This window comes from Mercenaria mercenaria, chromosome 7, assembly GCF_021730395.1.
Source record: "Mercenaria mercenaria strain notata chromosome 7, MADL_Memer_1, whole genome shotgun sequence".
Lineage (NCBI taxonomy): Eukaryota > Metazoa > Mollusca > Bivalvia > Venerida > Veneridae > Mercenaria > Mercenaria mercenaria.
In genome coordinates, this window is record NC_069367.1 from 7,178,272 (window position 1) to 7,201,944 (window position 23,673).

The 23,673-nt window shown below is 34.3% G+C and overlaps 3 protein-coding genes across 5 annotated transcripts in view; 1 reads left to right on the forward strand and 2 right to left on the reverse strand.

Annotated features, from left to right (window-relative positions):
• LOC123554988 (ribonuclease H2 subunit B-like) overlaps positions 1 to 16,482 on the reverse strand; it is a 48,240-nt gene extending 31,758 nt beyond the window's left edge. For 2 of the 3 annotated variants that reach the window (XM_045345478.2, XM_053547490.1), the window contains exon 1: positions 16,297 to 16,481. In XM_045345478.2, coding sequence (XP_045201413.1) covers positions 16,297 to 16,429 — 133 coding nt within the window. In that variant the 5' untranslated portion in view covers positions 16,430 to 16,481. Of the gene's footprint in view, positions 1 to 16,296 lie in introns of all 3 variants that reach the window. The other variant, XM_045345480.2, reaches the window with a different exon arrangement.
• Positions 16,483 to 18,111: 1,629 nt separating this feature from the next.
• LOC128558752 (uncharacterized) lies at positions 18,112 to 19,230 on the forward strand. Its single transcript, XM_053548939.1, has 3 exons — positions 18,112 to 18,337; positions 18,534 to 18,632; positions 19,027 to 19,230. Exons 1-3 carry the CDS (start codon positions 18,233 to 18,235, stop codon positions 19,228 to 19,230), a joined length of 408 nt encoding a protein of 135 aa, XP_053404914.1. The 5' UTR covers positions 18,112 to 18,232.
• Positions 19,231 to 20,733: 1,503 nt separating this feature from the next.
• LOC123554989 (glucose dehydrogenase [FAD, quinone]-like) lies at positions 20,734 to 23,458 on the reverse strand. Its single transcript, XM_045345482.2, has one exon. It carries the CDS (start codon positions 23,190 to 23,192, stop codon positions 21,381 to 21,383), a length of 1,812 nt encoding a protein of 603 aa, XP_045201417.2. The 5' UTR covers positions 23,193 to 23,458; the 3' UTR covers positions 20,734 to 21,380.
• Positions 23,459 to 23,673: the final 215 nt, after the last annotated feature.

Here is a 23,673-nt window from a genome sequence, read left to right on the forward strand (position 1 = left end):
GTGGCTATATTTTGGTCAGTTTAGGAACTAGTGAATGTCTTTTCTCGCATTTTAGCACTACAATTGTCTAAATATTATTGAAATTAGCATGTTTCTGAATGAAAAGGACAAACATCATAACGATTAAATGGATCTTGAATGAAAATTTGACGACAAAGGTAAAATAAATTGAAATATTGCTTGCACAGGGCTAAATTTCGCGTACTTTTTGGGATGGGGTGACCTGTAATGAATTGTCATTTCTCTATATTTTCTCAATATTTTGCAACAAAGCTAAGCAGAATCATTGTAAAATAGGTGTACCTTGAGAATGAATGTAAATTCATGGAAAAATCAAACAAAAACATTTTCTTCTAAGCTGATCACTACCAAATAGAATGTAAGCTTCTGCTGGTCTAGTCACAAGTAGTCCAAATATAAATAGTATTTATCTTTTTTCCTTTCCTACTATAGGGCATTTTCTTGACAGCAACGTGCTTACTTTTACCCTACCGTGTTTCAGTATGTATCACTTTGCATTCTATTGAAATCGGCATGTTCCTATCGCATGCAAGGTAAAAATGGCGGTGCAAGAATTTAATGTCTCGAAAAGAGAAATTGAAAGAAGCGAAAAGTAGTAAATTCAGCGGGCTGTATTTAAACGAACTGTAGTTTTCTTATATATACTGGTAAAAGTTAACACCAGAGCTCCAGATAAGGGCCGTATTTTCGTAATTACGAATTTGTTAGGGGTCAGATACAAATTTATTTTAAAATGTGGCCGTATCAATACGAATTTATTTTAAAATGTGGTCGTATCAGTACAACATGTAAACAGTGTTACAAATTTTAAAGGAAGATCGAGCCGAATTGCATGTCTGCGCCAAGCTGCGCTAATCAACGCTATCCGGACTGTTGACAATTTACATGGTGTCAAAATTAGTGTATTCCACACGAAACACACGCCGATAGCATAATTTAAGCTCCGCCTACTTCAGGTACTTGCGAGATTTTCCTGAGAAGTGTGAAAGCGAATCAAATTATCCGATACACTACAGTCGATTGTGTCCAGCCAATTAGCGCCGCGATTACGTATTTGACACTGTGTTTAATTGTTAGCATGTTCGAGAGCAAAAAAAATTTTTTATAAAGAAACTGCTGTAACCGTGCGATTAATTGGAATATTGTACACATTTTTTGTCATCTATGGTAAAAGAACGACACGTAATGTATTATTAATATGTTAAATCTAACTGACTTCAATCAATGAATTGATCTGAATATATGTAATTTTAGTTTACAGTTTACTTTCAGTTTTTATTCGAGTGAGATACTGTTCACCGATGATATGACTCGGTGTTAATAAGAACAATTTCATCCTGCATTCATACAAAATAGTTATAACCAAAAAATTAGATTTACAGCATCTGCTTGAATTTTTAAAAACGACTTTTTACAGAATTCTGTAATGAAACAATAACATGTTACCACTGTATGGAAAATGATATAACTAAGAAAATGAATGGTCACGTCAATGCTTTTTATCTAGAAACAAGAAAATTGTAGGCTCCACCTTTCAAATCACTCAACTGTGTTCAGGTAGAAAAAATCTTGCCCACTTCTTCCTAAAGTTGACGAGTTCATGGTTACTGCTTATTTTTGTCTGTTACATGTATCTGGAACTACCATTACTAATTTCACAAAACATCCGGTAGTACCATTACTAATAAGAAAAGATATCAGGTAGTACTGTTACTAATTAGAAAAGGTATCAGGTAGTATCGTTACTAATTTTCTGTATTATAATACTCTGTACTGAAGTCCCTAAATTGATATATTTTCAACAGATTTCGGAAATAACAAGAAATCACATTTGGTCATTGTGTTACAAATAAAATGTCGGGTCTGAATTGATGCAAACATCATGTCAAGCTGATGTATGAAAAACGTCAAGTATTAAACTTAATTAAAGGGCAATAAACATGTTTAGAGTGGTAAGGGATTTGTACTGTTGTGAAAAATGTGCATGTATATACACAAAACATAGATCAATAATAATCTAAATGGTTTAGATCTAGTTGAAAACACTTGGTCAATTTTTCTTAGTGTTTCAATATAAATAACGTATGTATTTACATCTACATCCATACAACCAAAAAATCATTTACCGAAAAAGTAAAGAAGTTGGGTGAAATTATACCAGTCAAATGAATTCAGTACTATGTGTAACACAAAACTGCCGTATGAATAACCACCTGCGGACTTTTCATAATTCGAAGAGCCGTAGGAATAGACACCTTCGGGCTTTTCACTATTCTTACACGAGAGCCATAATAGCAACTTCCGCTCTGTTAACACCCCCTTTCCTTTTTGTTTTGGAGGTGTCTAGGGGTACGGATCTGTACCTCTAGAATCTGATTCTAGAGGTACGGATTCGTACCTCTAGACAAGCCTGTTAGGGGTTTTCTAGGGGTACGGACCTCCTTTTTCGGGAGATTTAGGGTTACTTACATCTTAAATTTTGTTGAAAATGAAATAACAAATAAGACTTAACCAGTGTTCACTTAAAACTTGGATCTAAATGGTTTACAGATACCAGCGTTCACCCGATTGTTTACCTTTTCTTTCAAAACATAAAAACCGAGGAACTCCAAATGAATACACTCTTCCGTGCCGATTAGTTTATTGTAAAATAAACAGATGATAACAGATTAATGACTGATTCTAAACCTTGAATGAATTATACCGTATAAGTACTTATTTCTGCGGGCTTAATATTCTTCGATTTTTCAAAAATGAGGTGGTATTAAATTTCTGCGTACATTATTTCTGCGGGGTCTTCCTTCTCACGTTGATGGGATTTATTTCTGCGGTTCTGTATTCACCGGTTGTTTCATTAATTTCAAACAGACAGGTACATATTTGTTGTTATTTTGACAGAACTTTATGTCTGCTTCCGATTTGAAAATAAAAGTTAAAGGATACCGATGTAACATCGTCATCATCACATAATGTTGAGTGTTAAACGCAAGGAGAAACAGCCATTTTATAAATATGGTCATGCCAAACAAACACGAAAAAATGTCTGAATCTATAATTTGCAAACATTCTTGTCTGTGCATTGTAACGGTATGATAATTTTTGTTAATCACACCTTTTTCAAGTCCTGTACAAATAACGGTAAATATGACCGACGGACCGGTTAACAATAGACACAAAGAACACAATGGATTGTGTTTGTCACATAATTTAAGAAAATTGAAACTGAGAGCTGACTGCTCAATGGTGAATGAAAATCAAAACAAATTCGATGTTTTTATTATGGTTTATTCAACAGCAAAACATTAATAAAATGGTTCTATTATATTACCGTTACTACTAAATTTTCAACTTGATTTGTCAGTCTTTGGCTACATGGTTGACAAAAGCCGATAACGCTAACAAACGTTGTATTATACTTAACCGGATTATAATGGCGGCTTGTATCGTCGTATCACAGCATGTCAGGACAAAATTTTCTGCGGATTTTAAATCTGCCGTCTTATTGTCTTCCACAGAAAACGCAGAAATAAAGTTCCCGCAGAAAAAAGTACTTATATGGTATTTGAAATTCAGCAGGAAAAAAAATTAATTAAGCATAATAATAAGCACCAATTTATTTTGTTATTTAACAAGATATAATGATAATCGGCACGGAACTGATTGTTTAATAATCATTTAACCGACATTAAGTGAAAGAAACTGTTTGCGAAAACATTCTGATCTCGTAAAGGCTACCAAATATGTGGAAAAAATAAATACCCTAGGGTTAATTATTATTGAAAAATAGTTGGATTGTTTTTTTCACAACATAATTAACATTATTTTGTTTAATCTTTAATCTTTTTTCTGCCAGTTCGAATCCTCGTTATTTATTTGGTGTTCCTCGGTTATTTACGTTTTGAAAAGAAAACGTAACCAGTCAGGTGACGTTGGTATCTATATAAACAATTTAGATCCTAATTTAATGTAACAGTCTCAGGAAAAATGTGCAGCCTCGACCAGGACTCGAATCTCGGACCTTTGGCTTACCGTGCCAACGCTCTACCAATTGAGCTACCAAGGCCACCCGATACGAGAACCGCTACACACTTTTCCTCTTATTGCGAGAAATTGGCACTCCTGGCCAATGTCTGCCGCAGACTGTTAACCGAATTCAGATGCACACCCCAGCCAAACTGCTTCGCCCTGCATGGGCTCCAAGGGTGAGCATCCCGGACGAGCCCCCAAATGTAACAGTCTCAGGAAAAATGTGCAGCCTTGACCAGGACTCGAACCTCGGACCTTTGGCTTACCGCGCCAACGCTCTACCAATTGAGCTACCGCGGCCACCCGATACGAGAACCGCTACATTAAGGTGAATACTGATAAAGTCTTATTTGTTATTTCATTTTCAACAAAATTTGAAATGTAAATAACCCTTAATATGTAGAAAAACCGAGGTCCGTAACCCTAGAAAACCCCTAACAGGCTTGTCAAGAGGTACGGATCCGTACCTCTAGAATCAGATTCTAGAGGTACGGATCCGTACCGGCACTAGACACTTCCTTTTGTTTTTGTAAAGGCAGTGGCTAGAGAACCGGAATCGGTTCCCTAGACAGCAAACTTATTCGTCCGGAACCGGTTCTCTAGCCAAAGTACCGTGCATAGGCTAGGGAACCGGAATTTTATTTCTATGCATAAACTGGCGAAATTCACTTTGTTTCTTTTCATAAGTATCATGTGCATGTTCTTATCTTAATAAGTTAATTAATTTTACTATTTCAGCAAGCTATGCCCTGTTATTTATTTGTGTTTACTGTGTCTCCAGAAGTGTACTCGCCGCATACTGTCCGCCATATTGGAATGATAAAATAATCTAGTACGAATGAATGCGGAAGCCGAAATAAACTTGAAATTTAAACTTAAAAGGTGTAAGACAATAAAAGAAACGATTAAAACAAATTAAGTAATTTCTGTTAATTAGTATTGATTACGTATCTTTGAACGTGAAATGCCGAGGTGTTACAAACCAGTATTTAAAGAATCTGTATGAAGTTTTAAGGGCAATTAAATTAACTTGTTCATCTATAAACATGTAATGACGCAAATACAAACCAATATTATTTTATATTTAAATAATTTAAATATAGTAAAAGTTTAAAGCAAAATTTAATAACATTTAAAAACTGCGAAGTATAGTTAACGCATTTATTCGTACTAGTTTATATCATTCCAATACGGCAGACACGGTATATATGCGGCGAGTACACTTTTGGAGACAGTAAACGCAGTTAAATGCAAGTGAATAGTAGGGGAGACCGGGGCCATCGGGGCAAGTTGTTACATAGATTGGGGCAAGTTGTTACAAACTGTACTGCATCATAAAAAAAAGAAAATTGCAAATTTATTTTGCTTTTAACTTTATAAACTTCAAAAACTTTCATCGCAGTAACAAAGAACATCGTTCTGTATACTTCAGTAGGCCTAAATACTAGTTTCAAACACAGCAACTTTTTAAAAAGTTAATAGTATCCTTAAAATGTCCTGTCTATTTAAGTACATTCAAGTTTCAAAGACACTCACTTATTCAAAAGTCTATAGTATCATTGAAATTTTCTAACTGTAAAATCATAACAATGTCGCTTCAAATAAGAACACATAACATTACAACATAGTAGCAAAAATGGTTCGTAAGTCCGACTCGACCTGCTGTGTAGAAATTTCACTGCTGACATGGCTTTTAACTGCTACCCTGCGCCCATCAGTTGGCTGTGAGTCGTTGCCGTTCACCGTCACATCTGGACAAGGCTGAGGGCGATCTGTTACATAGGAAGCGCCAAACTCTGCCTCTTCAAAAATGTCTTCATTTAGTGGGTGAATTCCTGTAACCTGAAAAACAAAAGCTGTCACACGAGACAGCGCGCTAGACTATTTCGATGCTGGATAGTGAAACTGGGCACATCTGAGGAAACTAGAGCTGTCACTGGAGTGTTTAATGGCTCCGATTGTGGATGAAGATATTGCACAATAGCCTGTGTCTATGTCAAAAATATCAACTTAAAGTAATAAGAGAGGTAAAGATAAAATGTATCAAAACACTATATAAGTATATCCTAAGCAAAAAGGGGCATAATTCATTAAATACTGGAGCCAGAGTTATGCAGCTTGTGTCATATAGTGTGGGTGATGATGTTGAACAACTATTTTAAGTTTGAATCAAATCCATTCAGTAATAACAGAGACAGAGTGAAAGTGCATCAAAACTTTAACCTAAAATTCTAAGTAAAAAGGGGGAATAATTAATGAAAAATTGGTGCAAGAGTTATGCACCTTGCATCATATGGTGTGGGTGATGATGTTGAACAACTATTTTAAGTTTGAATCAAATCCATTCAGTAATAACAGAGACAGAGTGAAAGTGCATCAAAACTTTAACCAAAAATTCTAAGTAAAAAGGGGAAATAATTCAAGAAAAATTGGTCCCAGAGTTATGCATGCTGTGTCATATGATAAGGGTAATGATGTTGAACAATTGTTTAAGTTTGAATCAGATCCATTCAGTAATAACAGAGATAGAGTGAAAGTGCATAAAACTTTAACCTGAAATTCTAAGTGAAAAGGGGAATAAATTATGAAAAATTGTGCCAGAGTTATGCATCTTGGGTCATATGATGTGGGTGATGATGCTGAACAACTATTTTAAGTTTGAATCAAATCCATTCAGTAATAATAGAGGTAGAGTGAAAGTGCACCAAAACTTTAACCTGAAATTCTAAGTAAAAAGGGGGAATAATTCATGAACAAATGGTGCCAGAGTTATGCCCCTTGTGTCATATGATGTGGGTGATGATGTTGAACAACTATTTTAAGTTTGAATCAAATCCATTCAGTAAAAACAGAGATAGAGTGAAAGTGCATCAAAACTTTAACCTGAAAATCTAAGTGAAAAGGGGGGATAATTCATGAAATATTGGTGCCAGAGTTATGGCCCTTATGTCAGATGATGTGGGTGATGATGAGGTATAAGTATTTTTGAATGTTGGTAAAATAAACAAAAATTTTGATTAATAATTGTAAAGAGGTCTATCTAGTATACAATAAAAGAATGTTGTATCAAGTTACAGACTAGTACACCTTAAAACCACTTGAAGCATTAGTCTGGTTTGCTGAGCACTCTCTTCTAGGCTTCTCCTGCAATGCCTGGCAGGTGATAGATACTTAAAGTCCGCGCCGGATTCGCACGCATCCACGTGTCCTGGAGAGAAGATACATACTTCTTGAAGGGTCCGTACACTGTCACTGTTCAATCAAGCGGTCGAAGCTTGTGACTGGTGTGAGGCGGGAAGAAAAGCATATTAAAATCCCTTGTGCTTCTTGTTTGAGCCTCCTTAACGTATCTACAAAGAGTCATAACTTTCATGCCAAGCTCTGAAGCAACGGACCTTATAATTCTTCCTGCTAACAAAATTTCACTGACCCCGTGCCAAATGAAATCGTGTGGTGTTGAGGACCTGTTTGTTTTTTGTATATAAATTCTCGCCATCTGAAAAACAAGATAGATAATTATATAAGATGATGTTATGATATATCTAGATTTATAAACATGTATTCTATAACCATGGATATAGATCTATAAATATATTAAAGTCATTTTTTCATATTTGAAACTAATATAGAGTTCAGCTTTCCTACCCATTAAACCTACGAGATCTAGCCTATTCTGAAATGCACTAGATGTAAAATGACGCTTAAACCAAATTGTGGTTGTCTACATGCAAAATTATAACCAGTTTTGCACAAAAGTAACACATAAATTGAAACAAAATATATCACGGGGCAAGTTAGTATACACTGTAAAAACATGCCCCGTGGAGTGTGTAACAACTTGCCCCATCACTACCTCGTGTGACATAAACCAAGGTAGACAATTCAGATGTAATATTTTAATGTTCTGAACTCAAGAATCTGTACGCAATATGGTGCAAAGGTTTCATTATGAATCGGAGCAATATATCTCAATTATTGAATAAATGAAATTTTTTTTTCGGAAAAATTAGGAAAATTACTTTTGAGGCTAAAATTTGACTTTTATGTAAAATTTTCAAAAATACCTTTCTCTTGGTCTTCAGGCTTCCGGAAAAAATGGCGGTATTGAAATCCTATAGATTCTAGAAATCAGTGACGTGATAAACTACGTCTTCTTTTCAAATCAAACGCTGTAACAACCTGCCCCGTGTATCAACTAGCCCCGGTCTCCCCTAACATTAATTAAGATAATAATATGCATGACACTTACCAAGAAACAATGTGGATTTCGGCAGCATTATGCATAGAAATAAAATTCCGGTTCCCTAGCCTATGCACGGTATTTTGTTTAGAGACCCGGTTCCGGACGAATAAGTTCGCAGTCAGCCACTGCCTTTTGTAAAGTAGCGATCTAGTTCTTTATGGGAATACAAGTCTCTGAAAATCTGATATACTAGAATATGTTCAAAAACCGTTATGAAGTAAATGAATTTTATATGAAATAAAGAGGACAGCTGGATTTTGTGGTGTTCACCCTTATAATCAGGCTGGGGAACACTCCCGATCGAGCTATAATAGCTCGTTCGGGCTATAATAGCCCCTTCGGGCTATATTACAATGAATGAAAACCTGCTAAATGGCCCGCTTTTCATAGTTATCCGAAATATCGAATAAAACCGGAAACTATGCCACTTATACTTTCAGTATGGAACCTAAAACAGTAACTTTTTTCAACATTCAGCCCCGACGGGAATGAGAAATATTGGGTTAAAAAACACAGATTTTGAGAATTACCTACGAAAATGTCCCGTTTCTGCATAAAAATACGATTTCTGTAGGAGATCTTTCCGCACACTGCAACTCTTTAATTTTGGAGGAGATCCGCTTGACGGTTACCTACATTTTTGATCAATTTAAACGAAAATCTTTTGTTTTAATTAATTAGTGTACAGGGACTGGCCAAATGTTGATTGCAACGTATTTTAAGCTAAAAAGAAAGCTTGCTTTACTCTACAGGTTAACATGTAAATATATACTAATATAGTAAAAAATAATTCGTTTGTTTTTATATGATACCCCAGAATGCACGGGTTTGTTTATATGAATAACCTTGAAAAGCATTGAAGATGCCAGGCTCTTGTTCATGTAGAGAACATAGTAAATTTAGCGGTGGTGAATCAAGTTACCTCCATAAATAAGTAATAAGAAGTAAAAGCAGATATTTTGAATTTTATGAAAACGAAAGACCTAGTACCAAGAAATTGTACTGCTATATGCCAAAAATGTATTGACTTTGTGCAAGAAACTCTTATCCCTGAAGAAAGTTGTAAAAGAAAGAATGGCTTTCTAGGTGACATTATAACAGCTATTCTTCGGGGGATTTAAGTAACAATGAGATTGGTGACATTGCTGAGGCAATAGGTTCACGTATATGCAAGGATATTGACATAGATGTTCTCAATACAACTTCTGATTATAAAACCCCGCCTAATTTGACCTCTTTTTCTATCTCACAAATGGCTACAACAGAGAAACAATGTGTTGATTCGTTTTTTGATGTCATCAGCAGGGTGTTTATCTGCAAAAAATATTAAAAAGGAAGCATGTATTGCCAGTGCAGTTGATAGTGTGTATAAAGCCAGGAGGCTGACTTATGTTGCCCCCTTCCCTTTTTGTAATAATCTGATTGCGTATTACATAACTGGTAGCAAACTTATGGCCAAATGAACAGCCGACAGCACCCTTGCGGCAGCTACAATACTTTAAAAAAATGGTTGAATTCAGTAGCTTCACAACCGTTACAAACAAATACTCAAGGTGACATTATATCTTTTTTTGATAACAACCAGACAATTGCCAGAAACTGGCGTGTTACATTTGGGCATAAGACCACCGCCTCTGTTATTACCATGGTATTAAACATTTTTCCAAAATTAGCAACCTCCATACAGAATGATGCTAATAATAGTCCCAGACAATGGCTATATGTACCAATGACAATGCCACTATAGAAAGATTTATGGAAGCGCTGAAAAGGGACGAACGTAATTTCGATAGTATACGCAACAGTTTTCTGGCAGAAAGACTAGAAAAGGTCATTACTGAAAGGCGAAATTATGATGAGGTGCAGGAAAAAATTGATGGTAAGCTTGTCACATCATTAAAAATAGTACTATTAAGTGAAAAGTGTAATTATAAAAAGTGCAATACATTGAAACTTAGATCATACCCCACCACTATAATTTGGCGTTTGATTTTCTAGCTGATTCTGTATTTTGTGAGTTTGACTGAAATTATTTCTTTTGCATCAAAGTTTACATGTAATTTTCTTTTAATTTTGATTTCGCACTGACAATATTCTTCAAGAAAATGTAAGTAACAGACATTTAAAATCGGTCCTGGTGTGTGCTGTGGCCATTGAAAACAGATCCATATTATATAGAATAAAGAAGAACTACTATTTAGTGTGTTATAACCTTAATAGTTGGTTCACTCTTACTGTTGTATTTAGCATGCGTGAAGCAGGGAACCATATATCAATGTAATTAACCCAATGTTTCATAATTGACGGAAAGCTATACTTATAGTAATGATACAATGAAAAAGTAGTCAAGAAATATGTGTGCTTTGTTATTATTCATGTTATTGAAAATTATGGTATACATTCTGATAAATGAGAGTGAATGACTTTAATATATACCTTTGATATGTTTAATGTTTCTATTTTCTCTAAATATGGTTAAAATAGTATTTTATGACAAAATATATATCTTAATTAACCATTATGTAGGTTTCATTGGACCACGAATAAAAAATGCATCAGAAGATCCATATGCATGGGTCCCAAGTCAACACCTGCATGAAAAACCTACAATTTCAGTCGGAGAACCAGTTATGTGTAACCCATGCTCATATGAATCAGTGAAAAAAGTACTTCAGGTAATAATTGCAGGAAAAAAAGTTCTTTTTGGTATTTATGTCGTCTTTTTAGTAGTTTTTTAATGGTGCATACAAATTCTTTTATAGACGTTTTAAATACGTGTTTTTTGCATATGGACGTCTTTTACTTCATTTTTGAAGACGTCTTTTCCGTCTCTTTAGGTTGTTTTGAAAAGGTGTCATAACGTATTTCATATAGGTCTTATGACGTCTATTGAAAGAAATGTTTGTTCTGTACTATAATGAGGCCTTTATGAAATAATAAGATATTATAACATTTATATGATAATAAGATATAACCTTTTTGAATATGAATTACTACCATAATACAACGGATGAATGTTTTGTATTTAATGCATTGATATTTTTTACTTATGCATAATTTGTGATCAGCATGGATATTTTTATATTCTATATAGCATTTACATAACCAGAGTCTTGGTAACAGGCAATGGATATGTGCTGGTTGTGATGGCCTGCCGTACGTTTTGGGCTCAAGGCTTATAGAAAAGCATGAAGAATTACGTGATATCCTCCTCATACCTGGACATGGTCATATGGAAATGAATGCAGTAAAGGCTTGTTTCAAACTTTTATGGGATGTATGTCTACAAGACTTAGCCAAAATGTTAGGATATCGTTCGCCGCGTGCCCTGATCTGTTGCAAGAGTTGTACAGATCATCACAAAGCATGGATGATTCTTAATATATTTCTTCAAGGTACTGTAGATGAAGTATTGACAACATATATAAAGTATTGTACCAATGAACGTCAAACTCCATCTGTCACTGGACTGTACCAATACATATCCATTAGTAAAGACAAAAATTTCCGGTTTTTGTGCGATGCAACTTTCAATATCGTTTTAGCAGTATTTGTTTTCAGGTCCGGAGTTCGTAGAAATAACTCAAAATTTATTATGGCAGGTAAAAGTAAGTTCATTAACTATTTTATGGCTTCAATCATACATATTACCAGGAAATAGTATACAGAGACCTTAAAACAAGAACATTAGCTCCACAGGAAGTAAAAGAGTTTTTGGAAAAAAACTGAATCTTTCTCTGTGTCTGGCCATGAAAGCAAAGGCGAAGGTGGTGATTTTGTTCTAGAGGCAGTTAATGGCAAATCAAAGCGCTGGTTGCCACCTGAATACCACAGCACCAGCATTGGTTGCAAGTTTGCAGAAATTTGGACTTGCTTGATAAGGTAAGACAGTTTTTTTATATTGTCATTTGATTGCTTGACAATATTACTAATTATAAACAGAAATGATATAGCGAAACAGATTGTACGGAAATAAGATCACATTTTCCATATACATTTTCTTGTAAAATTCAAATATCCTAGTAATATTTAAGTGTTACAAAACATATCAAAAACATTATATAAATTTTGATTTATTTTTCTGATACAGATTAGAGAAAACACCTTCAAAGAAACAGGAATGAACGAAGAATCTAAAGGGGTATATCAGAGAGATATAGAAAAGGAAATATTAGAATGGCGTGTGAAACTTCGAGCTTCAGGATATATTAGCAATACAGCAGATGAAAATAGGTATACTTCATTCATAATGTTATTTTCAATATTAAGTATTTCTTAATATAATATACCTATTAAACATTCATAACGCTTTATGTTTTAAAACATGATGATGAAATCGTTGTCAAAATATTTGTAATGAATAATTGCATAGGTATCATACGGTTAAATTTTATATTTCACATGCACTTTTATAGGTAGATTAATAAAGGGAGTTAATAGAAATTAATGTATTCGATTATTTATAATATGTATGTCAATAATCAGATTTTACTTAAATATTCCATAAAAGAACAAACGGGAGTAACGTTTCAATATAAATAAATAAAAAAGTCAATAGTATAACAATTATTGATAAAAAATCATTATGTTCTTTTTTTTTCAGTAATATTTAATAATACACTTACTTTAAATAAATAAATGTATAAAAAAAATGTAATATCGTTTCAGTTGCCATATATCTGTATCTGGTGAAAATTTAGATAAAACGCTTGTTTCATTTGAGAGACAATGCAACACGAATATAAATGATTATTACAATGAATTGATCAAAGGAGGATTACCTGGAAAAGGTGTTTCCTTAACGCCCGTTTTTTACTACTCCATTGGACAGAACTAAATTTCACGACATTAGAAAAAAAACAAAATTACAGATAAGTGAAATCATTGAACAGGCTATTAGTGACATACAAAACCACGGTCACACAGATGAAGCATTCGTTTTAGAGGGGCAGTGGCAGAAGATAAAAGGTAAAATTATTCTTATTAATTTATTTCATAAATTTCCGAATGTGTTCGGGACAGAAAAAATTAACATCATCAAGATCACTGTCGCGCTTAACCACTATTCCTACACATAATGTGTGGACCCAATAATCGCACCCTTTTCTGTATTCGCAATTAAGCCATACATCATTCTTCTTCCCGACACTTTTCTTGTGGCAAATGTCACATTTAGATTTGATTCCTTGGGCATCATTATTGCCCAGATCTTGAACTTTAGGTTCCATTGGAGGTTCTGGATATTTAGGTTCTTCGTTTCCCAAGACCGGTTGAGGATCATTGACAGGTAGTATGTCTGATGTTGGGGCTTGCTCTGCTGCTGAGGATGGTGGGGATGATCTGACATAGTTTCATTCTGTACTGCTAAGTCTCCTATAAAAATGTAATTTTAAGGTATTCTGCACTTTTCATAAACATGCTTTGATGCCGTAACGTCAGTTATATGGCTAGCTTAGTATAATATATGGACATATTGTACGGAAGTTCTTATTATAGTAGTATATAATTATCTAAATTGATGTTATGTCTTAAATAATCTGCAAATATATGCACAAAACATTTTCCTTTCATTTGTCCTAACCACCTAGTTTTTTACTCCAGATGAACCATATTCAAACTTGACCTTATTTCACCAATTTGAAAGCAATAATTCTGAGCAAATTTATGAAGATCATTAAAAAATACAGTCTATATTGAATACACATACTTTTTATTTTATTTTGCCTAGTGACCTAGTTTCTGACCCTAGATGACCCATATTCTAACTTTACTTTATTTTATGAATGCAATAATTCGACTAAATTTTTATAAATATCCAGTGTAAAATGCAGCCCCTATTGCGTACATAACATTTGATCGGTTGGCCTAATTTTTGACCCAACATGACCTATATTCATACTTCTCCTACATTTCAATCAGACAAACATTCTGATCAAATTTCTTAAAAAACTACCGTGTAAAATGCCGCCCCCTATTGCATACATAAGGTTTTTGTTAGATTTGACACAGTGACCAAGTTTTTGACCATTTTCTGACAAAACTTAATGAAGATAAGTTGAAAAATACAGCCTCTATCGAATACACAATCTAAATGTTGACAGACAGACAGACAGACAGACGACAGATGACGGACGCCGGACATCGAACGGTCATTAAAACTCATCTGAGGATTGCTCAGGTGAGCTCAAATGTGTGAGGCATCATTATTTAAAGTCAATGGAGATAAAAATCAAACACACAAGTTCATAGTTTTAATAATCGAACTATCTAAGCATGTTATGAAAGTTTTAAAATCAGTGTTTAAAAAAGAAATGTTTTAAAATGAATTGACCCGAACATACTGAACTATATTAAGTAAGTGATAACATGTTTGTCATAGATAAATTTTCTATAAAAATCTCAAATAGTACCATTTTCTGCATGTTTTGCTTCTTTCCCATCTGACTTGAAAATTCCACTGCTACCAGTCGGGGTTTTCCATCTAACCACAAATTCTGTCTTGGTCAGTTTTGATAATTGTTCCATCTGAAAGAAAGAAATGAAAATAGATTTAATATTCTTTTTACGCCAACAAGACGTTTTGTTAAAATAAAAGTAAATGTTATTTGTCACTATAATGGTAGATATATTGTTTTGAAATATCACATAAGGTTATGTTTTATTGATTTGTAATGTTTAAATACATCTTATTTTATCATAGTGAAAAAGAAAGACGATATGCTGATGTTTTTATAAAGAGGTTGTGGTCGCTCTAGAAAATGCAACGAATGTAGAAAGTGATGATGGTAATACTTTATTACCTTACTAAAGATGGTAGCCCTTCTTTTACTTAGAGTTTGTGACCTCTTAAGGGGTCATTTAAATACTCCATACTGATATGTCCCGTGTGGTGATTCTTGGCACGTGAAGGTTGGCCATGAACATTATTGCCTGGGTTGTTTCCTTTGGTTTTCTAATTGTAAAAAATATTATAGATCTTTTTGTAACATTTTATTACAAAACTATGCAGTCATTCATTATATAAAGAGTGTGTTGTATGAATTGTGACTAAGCATTAAGACATTTCATTCATTTTTCAGAAATGGAAGAGGAGTCAGATGATAACGAAGACGAATAGAAATGTTATAGATATCTTTATAATCTGTGCTATATTATATCAATGGTAATATATAAAAATATTTCAAAGATTAAAGTACAACTTACAGCCATAATATTATATTCCAGCAATTGCCCTCTGTGATGTTACAGATACAGGAACAACGAAATACTCGTGCAAAAAACATCACGTGACATATAAGCTTGAAAATATATTTATTTATTTTTTTTAAAATATCCGATTTTACATATTGTAAAATTAAATTTTAAAACATATGAGCACCCACTGTACATTAATTAAGAAAAACAAAAGAATTCGTTTAATCAAAACATTTATTTACGTACCTTCAAGCGGAATTTCCTCCAAAATTGAAGAGTTGCAGTGTGCGAAAAGATCTCCTACAGAAATCGTATTTTTATGCAGAAACGGGACATTTTCGTTGGTAATTCTCAAAATCTGTGTTTTTTAACCCAATATTTCTCATTCCCGTCGGGGCTGAATGTTGAAAAAAGTTACTGTTTTAGGTTCCATACTGAAAGTATAAGTGGCATAGTTTCCGGTTTTATTCGATATTTCGGATAACTATGAAAAGCGGGCCATTTAGCAGGTTTTCATTCATTGTAATATAGCCCGAAGGGGCTATTATAGCCCGAACGAGCTATTATAGCTCGATCGGGAGTGTTCCCCAGCCTGATAATTTACTAGATACATCTACATCTACGCAGTACATCGTCTCAGTCACTCTTGACTATTACACGATGGTTGGTTACATGATCAGAAAAAAAGAGAAAAATAATAGGAATAGGTAGAAGAAGCTTGACAGATCAAAGAAAGAATACTAGTAAAAGATCTAGTTTTGGTACGAAGCAGTTCGAGAACGAATTCATGTCCTAACTCTATACTGTCGCACCTTTTGTAAAGAATAGCCATTGGGTTGGGTCTTTAACAATGAAAGATTGCTTTTTTGATTCTGTTTCTGGGTTTTCAGCTTCTTCATCATCTACTTCATTGTTTTCTTTCTTTATTTTTCTTGTAGAAGGCATCGTAGGTTCGCGGGGAAATGTAAACAGGTGCGGTAGAAAACAAACACGTCGTGATAATTACAAACTCACACCGTAGCGCCGGCACAATCCGTACAGTAGCTTAAGTTTCAAGCCGACGAGGCATATAACAATTCAACATAAGCTCTGAATGAGCTTTATCAACCGAATAAAGATAACAAATACATACAGACATGAGCTGTTAATTGTACGTGCCATTGTATAGGAATGTTTCGTTTGTGACAAACTGCTCAGCTATTAAGACCGATGCACTTGTCAACGTCGGATATATTCACACAAAGTGCTTCTCCGAAAAAATACAAGATAAAAATATCAATGTATAAGCTTCATCGAAATGTTCGTCCTTCATCTTCATCATCTTCTTCAGAGTTTGCTTTAAGTTCACACTATTTTCCATTGACTGGGACTTTTGATTCGATTCTCTTATTTCTTATTTATGTATAGTGTTGTATAATATCCTTGCTTTGCAGATTTGATGACTAGTGTAATACTATACAATTCTTAACTTTTTATCAACAACAACAACAACAACAACAACATTAGCAAACATCGACAAGAACTTGCCTTTGGCTAATGAACAGAAAAAGAAAATACTGATACAATAGATATGTAATCATACATGACATGTTATGAATATGTTGATAGTAAGTATATAATAGCATGTACATATAGCGGCAGCATGAACAGCATTATCAGTCAGAACCTTTGCCATATATCTTATAACTTTTTATCTATACCGATCATCTTATCTATTACCGGAATAGCTGTATTAAGCTTGTAGTTCATTTCCTGAGCTTTCAGAATTATGAATTCAATTCAGTAGTGCTGTATGAATCCCTCTTTTCTGGGTAGTAGAGTTCTGCTTTAGGTGGAGGGGTATTTCACATGCCATAAACTCTAATGAACAGACTCAAAACAACCAGTGTCGGTTAATATATAAAATTCTGAGGTTCTTTGCTCGGAAGAAGATATTTTCATAATAAACTATGTAATCTTATAATGTTGTAATTCATGAAGTGTTAAATGGCACGGATAGGAACAATGTGCTCTTTTTCTGCATAGCGTTTATCATAAATTACTTTGGAGAAGTCATACAAGTTCTATTTACATTATTCATTGACATTTAACATGGTTTTTGGACAAAGAATTAGCACAGTTTCTTTTCTGTTTCCGGTTTCTCCATGTCTTATGTCTTACACCAAGAACCGAACGAGCCGCAGTCTACTTTATTTAAAGCATTAAAGAGGACCCACTATCCATTCACCACCCGCACTCCAAAAATAAAAAAAGAAAAAAGAAAAAGAAGAAGATGAACAAAACAACAACAAAATCAACAAGAAATATCTTTAAAAATGATAGTCGGGGAATTGTAATAAGGAAAGAAGTTTATGAATTTTTCATCTAACATTCATCTTTCATCTAACATTTTTTCAAATTACAAAACTAAACACCGCACTTTAACAATTTAAATGGTTCTCTTTTAATTTTTCGCAAAGGTTTCGTAGGGTTGCAATTTTGTTTCGTTTATCCTTAGACGAATAATTACAGCAGTAGTTTGATGAGGATTTATGAAGCATTACATTTTAGTTGTTAATGTAAAGAAAGGCATATCTACTTTTAGCTATAGTGGTCCCTAATAGGGCCCAAGTTCCTATTGTAGTAGGGTCATTTATCCCCATTGGATACCTCTATTCCTAATTGTCCCTCATTTTATAGTTCATTGATTTTAGTTCACGAAATCTCGTGTTCAGGGAGATTTCGCGGGACTTTCTGAAAGTTGGTTGAATGGAAAAGGCGTTGGATATCGCTTGGTATCAAATGTACTTTTTTACAAGTTTTACTGTTCATCTCAAGCTCTTTTTAGTCTCTGCAATTGGTCATCTTACAAAGGTAACTGCTGGATTGATTTAAACCCCTTTCATAGAAATATCTTTAGATTTTGATAGTTTCGGTGCTGCAGAATTTAAGTATTGTATTGTGAATTCGCGATTAAAGATGGCGGTCTCAAATACAACTTTTCATATCTTCTCATGTTTGGAAATATTTAACAAGCATGTTATTATTAACCAGTTGTTCATTTTAACAGCAAGTTCCAGCACAGCACAGTAGAAGTTTGTATGAATGGCAGAGTGTTTTGTGGTTTACAGTTCGGAGTACTTTGTGGTTTACAGTTCTTACAGAACTGGTAAGTGTAACTGTTTAGTGTTATTCAGTTACCTTTCTGGATATAGTTGCAGCTGTATTTGTTTGTAACATATACCTTTTATACGTAGGCATTTTAATATGTTTTATTAGTGAATAAGGAATACTCGGACCACTGTGCTTAACTGTTGATTTAATAATACATAAATACAGCCATATTTTGTATATTGATCCTATAAGCCCAGTAACCGGTTCGAACCAGAATACAGGCCGTACCGCTTTATTATGCAACGAACCATGCCGGCTTGAACCGGTGAGCCCGGTTTCTAAGTCTTGTGTATATATGTATGTTAAGAGAGACTGAATGCTTTGTGTTTATTAATTAATAATCAGCTCTCTCGCATTATATTATAAGGCTCTTGGTTGTGTATTTTCAGAGCCAGGGTTACGAGGATTATGAGAGCTATGAGGATTATGCTAAGGACAGCTTTGATAGTACTATAAGTGATGAATCTGAAATGACAATGATTGTTGTAGAAGTAAATATAGTTATAGAAGTGAATAAATTAAATCCACGTCTGACGTCTCGTTTGTATTTAAATAAAGTAAGGAAAACCAACGAGATTACACTATATAAATAAAGAGGACCTTATAATGATGCTCCAGACCAAGTATGACAAAGATCCACCAAGCTGTTCATGAGACGCTGTATAAAGGCATTTCTAATTTTAGCTCTAAATGCCCCTAAAAGTGTCAAATGTCCCAGCTGAACAAAGTTGGCTGCTGGCCTTATAAAGATGCTACAAATCAAGTTTGATTAGAATACATGAGAAAAAAATCAATTAAAGGATTTTTTTATTTATTATTTTTATTTATTTCTAAAACAGGCCAACTGATCCCGCTTTAAGAAATGCATATTCGCTATTCATGAATCTTTGGACAATGACGTCACACCTATAAAAAAGTGAAGGTCAAGCAAAACATACAATTGTAATTATTTCAATATTTTTGTTTCATAAGCAAAGTTTGACCGTAGTCATATCACATAGATAAACTGTATGCAGCGTACCTTCATTTCAGTGTAATGAGATTCAGTCATTATATAGCATATATATAATAAAACAGATTTCAACTGAGTTCAATATTTGCATACCATACTAAAGAAAAATATTCATATATTATAATAAATCAGTTAAATAATTTATAACAAATATATCAAAGCAAACAAGTACTCATTTTAATATGCAATCTGAATAAGTCACAAAAGCAAGAAACCTTTTCATATACAGACGACAATTGTAACAAGGAAAATCTTTTAAAAAACACTTCTCTACATAAAAGACTCTTATCACACTCTTATTCATGTGATACGCAGACCGTATTCAGCTCTTTCTTTAATTTGAACAGGTTTTTATCATATTTATTAAACTTACTTATCATTTTGAGATATATCAATATTCTTGCTAAATATACTGAGCCAAAGTTAGCTTTAAAACTGTGAACAGCGTCGTTTAGAATAAACGCTTTGTCTACATTTCACTCAGCGTAGCACAATCAACAGAATGAAAGAAATTGACACTCTCGGCCAATCAGGCAGAGTGTTACATAAATCTTCCATGTTGATAAATTATCTATAATGCTCTCGAGTAGTTTGATTTGCAAACTGAAGTCACGTGGCATAGGTAACGAAAACGAATTTAGACGGCGTCGCCGAAAAACATATTCGATCTGCACAGGTACCTTGCTGATGATAAACACGATTGTAAAACATAAACATGAATCCACAGGGACGAACACTCCCCAAGGAAACATACGTTACTGTTTAGACAAATTACAAGGACGCAGCCATGGCTTTTTCTCTTCGTGTCATATGAGCCGCGCCATGAGAAAAACAACATAGTGCATTTGCGACCAGTATGGATCCAGACCAGCCTGCGCATCCGCGTAGTCTGGTTAGGAGCCATGCAGTTCGCTAACGGTTTCTCTAATTGCAATATGTTTTGAAAGCGAACAGCATGGATCCTGAGCAGACTGTGCGGATGCTATGTTGGTTTTCTCATATAGCTGCTCAAATATATATCATAATAATCAAGCAGACTTAGACTAGGTTTTGTCTGAAGTAATGACAACAGCAATTACAGTAATAGAATAAATACTTTGTCTGTTTAATAAAACAATATGTCAATGATAATGATTCAAAGTGTATCTGTACGACACTTAAGGACGTATGCTAGAATTCGGGGCGAAAATGTTCCAATAACAGAATTTCCTCAAACTTTGGATATTGAGGGACAATCATCTAAGAAATAAAAATATGCAATAAAAATCATAGGTCACCGGTATCGAAAATGAGTTATCTGCCCCTGAAAACATTTCCCTCAAAATTGACGTTTTCAAGGGCAGATAACTCCTTTTAGATACCGGTGACCTATGATTTTATTGCATATTTTTTGTTTCTTAGATGATTGCCCTTAGATATCCAAAATTTGAAGAAATTCTATTATTGGGAAAAATTCCACCCAACGCATATGTATACAAGGAATTCTAGCGTACGCCTTTAAAACCTCTGTTTCTATCGTTCACATTACACATAAGAACAAGTATGCACTTAGTTGGCCTTATCTATTGTTCTACCTTACACTAAATTATTTTAACTTTGTAGAACTGCTGGCACAAACACGTGTTAAGTTTTACTAATTAACTATTTCACAAATAAATCTCACAAACACATTGATTTGAATTATTCTATGTGAAAAAAATCAAAGAGTTCCACTACTCATGGTATTTTCGTTTATTTTTGACCTTTTAAATGCGTTCGTATGTTACTGACAGTGTCAGTTCCACGAATTATATCAGCGGCCTTTTCTGCTATCATAATAACTGGTGCATTAGTATTCCCAGAAATAATATTAGGCATTATAGAAGCGTCTAACACTCGAAGGCCTTCTATTCCCTTCACTTTCAACGCAGGGTCAACGACAGCTTCAGGATCTGTGTATGAACCCATTCTACAAGTTGATGTCGGATGATAAACAGTGTGAGCTAAATTCGTTATCAGACATTCATAAAATTCTTCCGACTTATATTCATGCATTGTACAGAAATCAGCATTCTTAAACCTGTCGGAATTCGCTCCTATTTGTTTAAAAGTGTCCGTCTCAAGTAACTTTTCCGATATCTTTATTGCTCTTTTGAAAACTTCCATGTCTTCCCTATGGTCTAAATAATTCGGGTCAATATCTGGGTAATCAAACGGATCGGAACTTTTTAATGTTATCGTTCCACGGCTCCTAGGATGCAATAGTATTGGGATCAGGGTGAAACCTTCCTTAAGCTCTTTGTTGTACACATTTCTTAGAAATGTTCCATTAATTTTAAAATGTTCTAAATTAGGTTGTCCTGCACCAATGTGAAACTGAATATCTGGATACTTTTTAAGCTGTTCTTCGGACTTGATAAACGCTGTTCCAATAAGACCAGTAGTTGATAAAGAACCCGTTTTAAATAACAAGTATTTAACAATTGGTAAAACACTTTCAACTTGTGACTTTCGAAGGACTTCTAATGTTTTATTGACATCTGACGGGTAGAGTATAAAAAGATGGTCTTGTAAATTCTTACCCACAGGCAGATCTTTAATTACATTTATATTCAAACTGTCCAAATGTTTCTTTGGACCTATTCCTGACAACATAAGGATATGTGGTGAACCAATCGCACCTGCAGATAAAATTACTTCTTTCCTTGCCTTTGCAATTTTCTTAACTCCATCTTGAACGAATGTCACACCTGTGGCGGTTTTCTGTTCTATGTTGACTTTCGTTACATGTGAGTTAACAGCAACGTGTAAATTACTGCGTGTCAAAGCCGGGCGCAGAAATTCCTTAACAGTACTTGCTCGAACTCCATTCCTCACGGAGATTTGGCTGATTCCAAAACCCAGTTGACTCTCGCCATTATAATCATCGTTTTCTACGTATCCCAAGTCTTTACCAGCTTTTATAAATCGTCTCACCAAATCTATGAAAAAAGTGTCTTGACTCACACCTAATGGTCCACCAACATGATGGTATTTCGAGTCTTCGAGCTCTCCTCCCAAATAGTCTTCTGACTTCAAAAAGTAGGGTAGTATATCATCATAACTCCAACCTGTGCATCCATTTTCAGCCCATTCGTCGTAGTCATATTTACTTCCTCTGACATATTGCATATTATTGTACATGCTTGTTCCTCCTAGAACTTTTCCACGAGGCCAGTAATGTCTGTTTCCACCAATCAAACTTGCCATACCAGTCTTTGTTTGAGATGTTGTGTAGAACTCCCAGTCAGACGGAGAATGTTGTAAAAGTGGTGCCAGCAAAGGTGCGTCATAGAAGGTGGAGTTGTCTGTTTCCTCGCCACCGGCTTCGATAAGTAGGACACTCACATGTTGATCTTCAGAAAGCCTTGCGGCTAGAACGGAACCGGCTGAACCGGCCCCTACAATGATGTAATCGTATGTGCTGTTTACATTTTTTACAACTAGCGACTTAGACGGAAAGTTTACATAGTAAATCAAATAAGCTATTATTCCAAACAAAACTGTAGTTTTTAAATTTCCCATTTTAAATCATACTTGACAGGTTTAACTCAAATTCTGGATATTTTTTTGTACTTCCCTGATCACAATTTTGTTCAGTCTAAATACACACTGTGTATATATATGTCCACGATATAAGTGACTTAAAGTTTACATTTTTTGTCATATCAGCACGAACTAAATATTGAACTGATTTATTCAGATATAATAACCTTTATTAAATAAGAACGAACGATCACGAGAGCCGCGAGTGAAGAAGTAAAAACCAAAGAGAGGTAGGGTAAGGTAATCAGTGGCCAGCTATCATGAAATAATTACTTTAACGTTGATGGTAAAGTTATTTTAAAGCTATAGTATTTTAGATAAATCGCTATTGTACACGGTACAAAGAGTAATCTAAATTTAACTAAATATACATAGTACGTGCATATAGCTACATTAATTGAATAAACTGTTAAGACATTAAACACAATAACTTAGCCTAATATATCTTATGTTACTGTGA

What these genes read in the sequence shown, in the direction of transcription:
- LOC128558752 (XM_053548939.1), top strand. Translation starts at nt 18,233, where the DNA reads ATGGAAAAGGCGTTGGATATCGCTTGGTATCAAATGTACTTTTTTACA. An exon ending in CAATTGGTCATCTTACAAAG is followed by an intron (nt 18,338 to 18,533) that starts GTAACTGCTGGA and finishes TCATTTTAACAG; the next exon opens with CAAGTTCCAGCACAGCACAG. An exon ending in TTACAGTTCTTACAGAACTG is followed by an intron (nt 18,633 to 19,026) that starts GTAAGTGTAACT and finishes GTGTATTTTCAG; the next exon opens with AGCCAGGGTTACGAGGATTA.
- LOC123554989 (XM_045345482.2), bottom strand. Translation starts at nt 23,192, where the DNA reads ATGGGAAATTTAAAAACTACAGTTTTGTTTGGAATAATAGCTTATTTG.